We start from the raw sequence: 11570 nt of genomic DNA on the forward strand, positions 1-11570 counted from the left end.
TTGCTCTCTCCTCGCCGATCGCTCGAAACCGTGATATTCCTCCTGGGAGGTTCTCCTCTCTGAGGAGTACCGGCTACGAGCGGGGCGAGCGCTCCTTCTCTGCACAACAATCACGAAGTAGTTATGTTCCACACGCTTTGTCGATGTTTAATTCATTTATGACTCGATCATCAGGGCTGCCAAGCTCGAATCATTCAATTCGATCCGAGCCCCTCTCTTGTAAGGTCTCTTACTTGAACGAGCCCCCAGGAAGAAGGATCGAAGAAATCAAAGTCTGAGCTTTTCCAAAATATTTACGATAGCTCGCCATTTTCTCCTAGTCGTTTCTCATCCCTCCCGATGACACGAGGAATGAGCGTTTATCGTGATGGGGTTCCACACTTTTCATGGGATCAGTGCTTCTCACTCTTTTGTCATTCAGATCGTTTGATCCGTCTAGTCCAGAGGACTCCATTCAGCTTACGCTTGTCACAGAGTCATTCTTTTTTTTTCGCTGGGCTAGAAAACGCCTAGCCCGCACTCGGAGGCTGTTGATCAATGCTCAATCCGATTCATTACTTAGGATGACTAGTCAATTTCCAACTTCGAAGCTTCAGATCAGGGTGGAAATAATGAGCAACTGCTCTATGGAGGGCCGTCCCGGAAACTCCATTCCGCTGGAGTTGTTGCTTACATGTCTAAGAGTTGGGGTCTATATGTTGACTTCACAGCAGAAGAGAAGCGTCGAACAGGAGACAAGCTGGAGCAAACAAAAAATGCCCATGATCGGAAATTCTATCGAAAATTCACGGCTGATCCGTCAGGCCCCGTCGGGCTGTCCGCGAATCCTCCCCCGAGGCCCGCGGAGTCCAGGGATAAGCTGCTTGGCGAGTAGACCTTTGTGATATGTGATATGAAATTCTCCGGAGAAGCCCTAGCTCAACCAGTTCAGAGCCGAATACGTCGGCAAGCATCTCGATAAGCCGCGTGAGTACGATTGCCGTGTGATGCCGTGTTTTTTCTACGGAGAGGTGCCACGAATTCCCCTCGCCACAGTGTGACGTGTGACGCGTTAAAGCGACCTACGCTTGCTTGGCATTATTGGACGTCTAACGAGTAGCTTGTGATCGTTTAGGACTCGGAAAGGTCTCCCAGCTGCCCGGTACTCCCCGCCCGGCGAAAAACACGCTTCCAGATGCTCGGGAAAGACGTGACAGAGAAGTTTCTCGATCAGCTTCTGGACGACAAGTGAGTGAACCGTCACCCGCGCGAATCCCCGAATTCCCGCTCGCATATCGACACTTCGCGAATTTCAACGTTGGTGCTCTATTCTTTATCGCCGCTCGAAGCCCGAACTGTACTTCAGTGTACCTTCCCCCACTGATTTTTTGGCATCGCATCGCAGGCTGAAAAAAACATTAAATCGACAGAAATCGAGAAAATCTCATGGCACAATGCGCGCGAGAAGTGCAATGCGCCAAGCGACTCAACGAGGGCGCCTTGCTAGGCGAGTATCCGCACAAAGAAGCCCGACAGTCTCTTTCCAGTAAGTCAGATGTACTCTTTTTATAATTTCTCGGCAGCTCATATTTCGCAAGACGTTATCCTTGTGGACGATAGAGCCGACGGTGTCGGCGGTCGTAGTGCTAACGGTAATTGCGATGGCGGCAATGATGTACTTGTCGGTCAACGCGTCATAATCATAGACTTATCAGAGAAATCATCTCTACGAAGAAGAAATTGCCTGCGCGCCGTAATTGTTCTCATCGGCTCAAGAGTCACGCTCATTAACAGTCAGTCATTCAGAGCTCATGGCTCTAGCGCCAGGTGGACTTACCCCTCAACATGATCAACTCGGGGGATCTCTCCCCCAATATCGGAATCGAGGGATTAATCTCCGAGATGGCACTCAGGCTGGCCGTAAAGTCATGCGAATGACCGATAGGTTTCTCCGAACCCTCAGAGATTCCTTGGTTTGGACTCGACATCGGAGGCACGTTGGCCAAACTCGTCTACTTTGTCCCGGACTCAGCCCCGATCCCGACCGATCGGACCGAATGTGAGGAGATAAAACAGTACTTCGAGGTGAGTTCCGGGAGCTCGGCTCGGGAGTTGTCCTTGTTCTATGGCGAACCCCGCCGAGAAAGGACGATCGCAATCACAGTTTTCTAAGGACCGTGATGGTCAAGTTTCGAAAGGAGCTCGAGAGGGAGACAGAAGCGAGGTCGAAACATATTCTCTGTCCCCGAGAGAATCTCCAAAAATGCCTATTCCAGACAGACCAATAGATTTAATCGTAATGGCGTGATCGTCGAAAGGTTCCCTTGCGGTAAAAGTCCGCGCTTTGCGACAACGCAGACACGATCGACGACGGTGGCGGACGAGCCGTCTGACGGATCGTTTGTTTCACACTCTCCAGCTGGTCCACCGTGCGTCGTCGTCGTAGGGAGACACTTGACAACATCGCCGCCTTTGCTGCCATTAATGTCAGACTGTGATCTTTGTGATGAAACGCGATGGAATGCTTCGATTGGACGCCTTATCGGCTGAATGTTCCAATAATGATGCTGCTCGTTATCTCGAGAAGGAAGCCGAACCTCTTCTCTCGCTCCAATCCGTTCTACTGTGGCTTGGAAAAAAATGCGTCATCAATTATTATTATTGCTAGCAAGAGGAGAAATATTCTCTAGGCGAATGACTAAGAATAAGCGGCGAGCCTTGGACTCAATTAGACGACGTTCTCGAGTATCTATCCGCCCATTACAGAACTCGACATGCTACGGGGAGACAGGAAAACGAGACGTCCACTTGGAGATGCGTACATGCGAACTGGACGGCCAAGCTGGAACTCTGCACTTCATACACTTCTCCTCGACAGAGATATTTTCGTTCCTGCGACTGGCCGAGTCGATGGGTATCTCGACGAGCTCGACCACCATCTGCGCAACTGGTGGTGGCGCCCAGTTGTTGGAAGACAATCTGGGCGAGTTGAAACACGTGAGTTGCTCCGAAAGACACAAACGGGGTGAATATCGAGTCTTCGAGTTGTTATCAATGTTTGACATTCGAGAAAAGCGCGCCCACGCTCATCGCAGCTTGGCGGGACCTTTCCGTCGACCTTCGAGCTTAGTCTACCTCCATTTCAGAAAATCGGCACCAAGGTCCACAAATACGACGAGTTGGACTCCTTGCTGTGCGGCATCCATTATATTGAGTCGTGCAAGCCTTTGAGGGAATGCTTCTATTTCGAAATGGACGCGGAGCATAAGACCTACACGAAAACTCCGTTCGATTTCTCTGATGCATATCCCTATCTTGCGGTTAACATCGGATCGGGGGTCAGTATGCTCGCTGTTTATTCACCCACCGAGTATCGTAGGATAACCGGAACCAGGTGAGTTCGCAAACCGGATTTCGTTATCGATCGAATGAAGTCGATTTAGGTCTGACGAGGAATTCCTGAAGCTGATTCCGTATCGAGTTCCTCCTTCCTTCAGCCTCGGGGGCGGCACGTTCCTGGGTCTCTGCTGTCTACTGACGGGATGCGAGAGTTTTGAGGAAGCGATAGAGCTTGCCGAAAAAGGAGATTCAGGACTGGTGGACAAACTCGTCCGCGACATCTACGGCGGAGACTACCCGAAATTTAATCTCCGTGCTGATACTGTCGCTTCATCCTTCGGAAACATGTGTTGCAAATGGCGCCGAGAGCTTGCGAAGAGAGAAGATCTCGCGCGGGCAACCTTGACCACCGTCACCAACAACATCGCGTCTATCGCGAGACTCTGTGCTGTCAACGAGGTGAGTCGACTCGTTGAGATGCAATATCGGGGGAAAAGTACCGGGTTTCGCTTCTGCTCCTCGAGTCCGAAGCTAGCGATCGAGTTCTACCCCGTTTCGGAGAAAAAGTGTTGCTCCTATTTGCTCTCCGTTTCAGAAAATGCAGCGAATAGTCTTCGTTGGGAATTTTCTTCGCTACAACGCGCTATCCATGCACATGTTGACGCATGCTATGGATTTCTGGTCTCGCGGATCCTTGAAAGCGTTGTTCCTAGAGCATGAGGTGAGTCCTGGTATCAAGTCTGAAGAACAGAAACGTCGCGAAGTCAGAGCTGTGGGATATCCATATCTTATCCTGCTGGGGATCGCGAGTGATCTTGGACGCTTTCCTTGCAGGGCTATTTCGGGGCCGTAGGATGCATTGTGGAGCATCTACGGAGTTCAAAAAAGACGCAATGAGTCCCTCCCACGTCGGCTGTCGATCTTAAATAACCGAATATCAAATGTTTTCGTAGTTGGCGAGATTTTGTGCATATTATTTATTGGAAAGAACAAGGAGCAAGAGTCGCCACCGTTGTGTCTACATTCCGTCCATAAGAAATGTTCACGAGAAATTGAGCTTGTATATATCGAGAACGACTACATAAACCCTGTAAAATTGTGTACATACGAGTTTGGCGATCTTCCTTGATACAATCAATTTCAGGGGGACGAGCGAGCAAATTTGGCGGGGAGTGAGGGACGAAGATTGAAGAAACACGTATTTGTTGATGGTTCAAAGAACGACTTTATTCACGCTTGCAGCAAATATATACAAGAGAAGTCTTTCTGATGAGCGACGGATGTCCCCATCTCACATCGTGACCTCCATACCCTCATCTCGGTCCTCACTGCCGCTTTCGTCCTGGTCGTTACATTCTTCTTTCTCCTTCTGAGTTTTCGCTTTCTTCAGGTTCGAATTAACCTCGTTAACGTATCGGATCGAGTGCCGAGTTTGCTCACAGACCTTGTGCAAGTCCTTGTGCCGGAGGATTATATTCTTCTGGAGGCTTTTGAGCAACGCAATTATGCGAGGACTTCGGTCCTTGAGACTCTCGCCGTGACTGATCAGAGCGGCCCGAACCCATCTCATGTATAATTCGATATGCCTCGTGGATTCCAAACCTGAGGCCAAGAAAGCTAAGAGCTTCTCAACGTAGATCTGAGGGAGCTGGCTGGAGATCAGTTCCGCATTGCTCACCGGGATCCTCTCGAAAACCTCCTTCAGAAGATCAGCTTCATTCAAACGAAAGGCGAGAACAAGAGCCTCACCGAAATTACCAGAATTCGCGGCAGCACGAATTTTCTCGGGAGTTATGTCGAGTTCCAGGTCATAAGGGTCGAAGGCCAGGCCCGAGTCCAACGAGTACACCAGGAGACCCTCTGTGGTGACCGCTGAAAACGCGCGACCCGTCGGCGCGAAACGCACGGCGGAGACTCGAACCTCCGGTCTGTAGGACCTGGAGGAATGATCCAGCTTTTTGCTCCCCGGTAGATGCATTTTCACTTCTTCTGACGGATCGTCGCGCAGCTCGACCAAATTCAAGTTGCCGAACTCCGAGATCTTCTTGCGATCTATAGTGTCAGATAGACCGTCCAGTGAGAGATTACACGTAATCTCGAATCGCTTTAGAAGCACCTGTTCGGACACATGATAAATGCAGACAACCTTCGAGCGACCTGCCGCGAGAATGCATTCTCCGTCTGCTGTGTAGCAGAGCGTGGTGAAAGCCTGAACCTGGAAATGAATCTCATGACTACCGGGACCGGAAATAGCATGCAGATACAGGAATTTCAGGATGACGTATTCGGACCAAAAGGTTCCTCCCCGGAACATGCGGGCGCTTACTTTCTGTAACCGTTTCGCCGTCACAAGATCATTCTCGCGTCGTCCGGTGTGCAAATCGTAACGCCCCTCGATGCAATGCACCTGGCTCGTAGTGTCGACATCGAAAATGGTTATATTTCCGTCTAGGGTCGAAACCGCCAGTTCTCGGCCGTCGGGACGCACCTCAACCGCTAGACAATCTGAGCCCATTTGTATGGTCTCCCTTGTACCTGCGCAGGTTGGAAAAAGAAGGTAGTTTCAATGACTTTGAGCCGTCTTCAATGACGTATAGATATTATATATCGTGGTGAGCAGAGAAAGTCGATGAGGAAAGAAGAAAGGAATCAGACAATGGGGGTAATCCATACATCATTTCAAAGAAAAAATATTCATGCCCTTGTAAGGACGGAAAGGCGAGCCTTACCCTTGGCCGTGAACATCTGCCATATCTTGACTGTTTTGTCCCAGCTCGAGCTTATCAGCAGAGGCGCACTCGGCGAGAATACCACGGAGCTCACGGGTGCCTCGTGCCCTGCGAGTATCTCCACCAATTTTCCCGTCTGCATACTCCAAACGAAAATTTCGAACGTGTCTTGGCTTCCGGCGCACACAACTTCACCTGAGGGGTCCACGCAGAGCGAGACGAATTGGGTCGGCTCCGGCGAAACAAAAGTTTTGAAGTTCCGATACCGCTTGACATCGGTAGCCCGGACCGTGCCATCGTACGATGCGCTCAGAACGGCTTTCCCGTTTTGAGTGAATTTCACGGCGGACACGCCGCTGGTGTGATCGGAGAATGTGACGAAGCAGAAACCAGTCGATAAATTCCACAGCTTCACTTTTCCGTCATCGCCTCCGGTAACGACGTGCTGTCCGGACGGGGAGAAATCGAGACACGTCATGTTGTTGGTGTGTCCCTGCTGTTTCAAAACGAAGCTCTCCGATTGCCACTCGTAGATGACGAGTTGACCTTTCGTGGCGCTCCCCAGGGCCAACCAATCGCCCGTGAGGTTGAATTGAATCGCGGAGAGGTTGTGATCGTCTAGAGACAGCGACTGGATTACAATGAAGTCTGGCAGCTCGAGTAATACGAAGGATCCGTTGCTGAAGCCGATGGCCGCGTATTTGGTCTGAGGGTTGAAACACGCGCTCGTGACCGTGATGTATTCCTCGGTTTTCACCAGATCTTTTAGAAAGTGTTTTGCTTCTCGTCGGTAATAAAATTCCTCCTGGGCCTCGTCTTCTTCCATCGCGTTCTGATCTTCGGCTTGCACTTCATTCAGTTCCAAGCTGCACTGCCAGACACACAGGACGTTGTTTCTCGAAATCGTGTAACAATCCAAGCTGTTTTCAGCGAAGAAGACGCCTACGATCTCGTCGCTGTGGGATGTGAAGGTGTTGATTTTGAAGTGTTTCACTCTGGCGATAGGGATGATCTTCGCCGTGAGGTCACGCGATCCTACCGCGATAAACCTCGAGTCCGAACTCCAGTCGACACACGTTGTGTCGTCGACGAAACAGTGATAGACACGTTCGATGAGAAACGCGTCGTACGCTCCCGTGGTTCGTCCAGGTGTTTTGAAGATGAAAATTTTGTTCTCCTTGGTCATTGCGAAATGCTTGCCATCCGGCGAGAACTTTACCGCTCGTATTGGTTTCATGAAGTTCCGTCGATGGATCACTTTCCTCGACGTCAAACTGATCATGTAGAACTCCCCTCGTTCCGTCACGGCGACCAATATCGAACCTGAGGGGCTCAGTGCCAACGTGCTAAAGTTGTGATCGGCCTCGATAGGTAGAGTTTCAGCTTTCGCATTCCGTAGATCGAAAAATGTTATCCGATTTCCCACCGGCGAGATCACTGTATTACCATCTTTTGTGAACAGCACGTTTCCTTTGCGGTAGACCGTGCCCAAGAGGTTCGAGAACCTGTAGTTGAACTTCATTGCGGACGGTGCACACGAAAAGTTCTTCGAAAACTCAGAACTCCTCCGTTCGTATGGATTCGTAGCGCGAGATGTTCGGAACACGTGTTGATGGCTCGATGGTGTTGTTGATGCGCGATGGACGATCCTCTCCCCGATTTCGATGGCGCGCGTCTGAAACTACGCGAGCCGTGACTGGATTCGAGCAAATCCCAAGCGTCCAGTTGAATCCGGAGCTGAATTGTGAGGGTCGAGCATCGGGTTCATTCGTGACCTTCGATCCTGGGGTGTGTCCTGCGGAATCCATTTCGATCCCGGTGGTCACTCGATGACGTCACACCCGGCAATACGAATCGGGCTCGAGAGGAAGAGAAGCGATACGAAAATCTCGCTTCCGCTCTCAATTAGTACGTCAGCATCACCCAATCAGACCAGACGATCGCACTCTAGAGCGATTCTCGGAGAATTCATCCGATTCTCTCAAGGGCTGATCCGGCTCGGCTTTCTGGTTCGCGATAAACGGGAAGTTCAGGGAAGCTTGACCGAACTGTTTTGATAAATAATCAATTGCCCTCCCCCTGCCATGCTGCGACCCCCTCACCGCGTCCCGTTCTCTCGAAGGCGACCCATGGGTGCTCCCACCGGTGACTGGCCTCTCATTCTGGGCCTGACACGATGCTTCTCGCGTGAGTGCGATCCATCGCGAGACGGAGAATTATCCCTCGATGACCACGTTCGACTCCCCGAAGAACTGAGAATATGCTGGGTAGAATGGAACGAACAATTCCACTGGCGCTCGATTTTCGGCGTATTGGAAGGAATCATTCTCATGATGATTTTTACTTCATCATCATCATCGTTCTCTATGGTTTGACGACACAACGAGGAAAACTCGATTCTCAACGAACTCGGATCGCCTGCCGTACGGGAAAGGATACTTTGCAGCCGAAACGATAACGTCTCCGATTTATTTCGAACGCAATACTATATACATCGACGGGACACAAGAGTTTTTTGTATGTACATAAATACAACATGTTCATCAGAGACAAACAGATCTCCGAGACGCGCTACATGGCCTCGATTAGGCGCTCTTCTTCTTGTCCCATCCTTTGTTCTCGAGCAGGATCGGCACTGGCTTCTTGATAACGACGGGATGTTCCTTCACGATGGGAACTTCGACAGGAATGTGCTTCGTCACAGGGACAGGAACGTGCTTGTGGATGTGAACGAGATAAGGCTTGGGAATCCTCACTTCGACGGGGTAGGGACAGGTTTGTGGACAATGTAGGGTTTCGGCACGTGCACGATGTATGGCTTGGGTATCCTGATGACGTGGGGCACGGGGTAGGGCTTCTTGACGGGCACCTTGACGGGGAAGGGCACTTCCTTGGGGATGTGCACGACTTTATGGACGGGATAGTACTGGTGAATGATGTGGGGCACGGGCACGGGCTTAGGGACGAGGACAGTTTTGTAGACGGGGACCTTCTTGGGAATGTGCACGATGTGCGGTACGGGCACTGCATGCGGTACGGGGATGAATTTCGGTATTTTCTTCACAACGACTGTCAGCTTGGGCTCAATCCAACCGTGATCCCAGCCGTGGCCTCCGGCAGAGGCGACCGCGACACATAAAGCCCCTAGAATTGAGGCGAGTAACACTCGCATTTTTACACGAACAGACACGTAAAAACACACACTGCTGGTCACACGTTCGCTCGGCTTTTATAAATAAGGGCTCCCGCCTCTTACCTTGCGCTCTTCTCGCCCGCTAAGGGCCAGAACCCCTTCTCGCAGTTTTCCGCCGGCGTAGTCGCGTTTGCCACCGCCACTTTCACCGCCGCCGCGGCCGGAACCGCGCGTTCCGCGACGCGATTATGCAGCGACCGGTACGTACGCTTGGGGGAGCATGAGTTTAGAAGGCACCGCATGCAACTTAAACTTACGCCCTTTGACTCTGTCACGGTGGGCTTCGGGAATGCATGCCTTCGAAAGTAATCGAGATCAGGGTGAAGACAGGCGTGGCTCCGGTTGCATCATCGAGCAAAATTGGTTCGGACGTGGAGAGCGGAGGAGATCGGCGGGACGGAGACACCGTGGCGGGATGAGCGTATCGTCGTTGTCGTAGCTCAGGTCCCGGACCAGGACTCCTTCATATTCTCAACTCGAGGAGGATGAAGCGTATGAAATATTGGGTCTTTTCATTCGCTGCCATCCCTCCCCATCACTGATGGCAATCATTACGGAAAATGAGACCAAATGCTTGGTGCACACGCTCATTGTTCAGGACAGTTATCGGTCGATTGGGGGATTAGGGATTGCGTCAAGCCCTGCGAGCGACTGAAAATCGGTCGACTAACCGATCGATGGATAAGTAACGAGCGTATGCGCGCTTATTGTCTTTCGGAACAATGATACGAATTTAAATACACCTAATGCATGAAATACAACATTCTCATCCTCGAGCTGTGTCCGTTCGATTGACTGTCGCCGACGGATGTTCCGCGACCGACTCGGACACTCCAGTCCCCTTACGAAAGGCATGACGGCTCTAGAAATCGTTAGAGAACGAGCCGTAGGTTGTGGATGCTTTCAGGACAGCGAGAGGTGATAGTCACCTCGGTCTGGAAATTCTGTGGCGCGCAGTCTCGTGTCCCGTCCCTCGCCGCAGGATCAATGTCTAGCCTATCATTCCTGCCGATTTTTATGCGATCTGTCTCAAAATCAGCAACGCCGCTGAACTGACGTTCTGGGAGTTTATTACTGTTAATGTCGCTCTGGGCGATCTGCTCGATCTGAAATCATTGCGATTTTTCTCAAGAACAGATGAACACTGGCAAAATGCCCCAGGTCAGAAGTGGCTACATTGATGACCACGACGACGCCGGCGTTGTCGAGTCGACACTCGACAGATGAGACTGACGGAGCAAGCCACCGGCTGGCTGGCAGGCGGGCAGTCAAGCAGGGATCCGAGCGGCCGCCGAACTAAGCAACGAAGCTTCACGGAGCGAGATTATAGACTTTTTAATCATATCTCCGTTCAAGCGAACATTCTGAGCGGCTCCCTCCCTCCCTCGCGCGAGATAGATTTTATGTGTTTTCCGTTTCATCACGTTTATTGCTTTAATTTATCTCACCGTTATATCGAAGACATGAACAATAACAACAGAGGGACCAGTTCGGTGTCCTCCTTGCTTGGCCAGCAATCGGGAGGCATGCGTATTCATCCGAGCGTTTCAACACTGTCCAACGGTTGTAATGAATGTCGTATAAGTGGAACTCTAGAAGCTCATGGCTCCACAAAAAGTATTTGGAAAGAGTCGCAATGTTATGAAAATTTTGGGCGAACAGCGTGTGAATTGAACATTCTCCTTTGTCTCTGCAGTAACATCTAATTTGACGGTCCTGGGAAGAGCTTTCGGCTTTTGATAATGCGTTCCGTCTGATTCAGAGGGTTCGACGCTCTTGAGCTCCAGACGTAGAGGAAAATGCTCGACGAAGGGATATCACAAAACTCGAACTCTTCGACCTCGCTTTCCTTCTTGCTATTCAGTAGCGGAGCGGGTGGCTTTGGGATCAGCGAACTACGAATGAGTTCCCTGGGCTCAGTGGAACCGATCGAGAAGGAAGTCACAGTACAGCCTGGAACTAGGGGTTGCACAACAAGCGTGGCATCGATTGTCTGCGTCCACTGATGCGAATCTTCGATTTACACTTTCGCCAGTGCTATCGACATCGAAGAACTTTTCGGGAGCTGAACAGATAAATCTAGATCGCTACCAAAAGGGGGGCGGGTGCACGACATGCAGTATCTGGAAAGCCCCAGGTCGGCTCGTGCGTATCAAGACAGACCCGGTTCGGTCCAGTGGCGGAACCGAGAGGACCCCCCTCGAGAGTTCCGACTGCCCATATACCCATGTTGAAGCAGACCCTAGAAACGGCTCTCTCGGTTGCCCCCCATCCCCATCATTCGCCCCCCCCCCCTAAATTCGCGGATCCGCGCGTGGTTCGATCCTCAT

The 11570-nt window shown here is 51.1% G+C and overlaps 2 protein-coding genes and 1 pseudogene across 2 annotated transcripts; 1 reads left to right on the plus strand and 2 right to left on the minus strand.

Moving 5' to 3' along the window:
- The first annotated feature begins 1459 nt into the window (after positions 1-1459).
- On the plus strand, positions 1460-4418 carry LOC100904260 (pantothenate kinase 3). Its single transcript, XM_018638124.1, has 7 exons — positions 1460-1525; positions 1943-2064; positions 2746-2976; positions 3126-3372; positions 3521-3777; positions 3914-4039; positions 4153-4418. The coding sequence occupies exons 3-7, from the start codon at positions 2794-2796 to the stop codon at positions 4213-4215; spliced, it is 876 nt and encodes a 291-aa protein (XP_018493640.1). The 5' UTR covers positions 1460-1525; positions 1943-2064; positions 2746-2793; the 3' UTR covers positions 4216-4418.
- A 191-nt stretch (positions 4419-4609) lies between these two features.
- Positions 4610-7569, minus strand: LOC100904401 (periodic tryptophan protein 2 homolog). Its single transcript, XM_003739843.1, has 3 exons — positions 6048-7569; positions 5645-5853; positions 4610-5533 (listed from the first exon to the last, which is right to left on the minus strand). The coding sequence occupies exons 1-3, from the start codon at positions 7567-7569 to the stop codon at positions 4610-4612; spliced, it is 2655 nt and encodes an 884-aa protein (XP_003739891.1).
- An 897-nt stretch (positions 7570-8466) lies between these two features.
- Positions 8467-9219, minus strand: LOC100904546 (valine-rich protein-like; annotated as a pseudogene).
- Positions 9220-11570: the final 2351 nt, after the last annotated feature.

This window comes from Galendromus occidentalis, unplaced genomic scaffold (assembly GCF_000255335.2).
Source record: "Galendromus occidentalis unplaced genomic scaffold, Mocc_1.1 scf7180000076592, whole genome shotgun sequence".
NCBI lineage: Eukaryota > Metazoa > Arthropoda > Arachnida > Mesostigmata > Phytoseiidae > Galendromus > Galendromus occidentalis.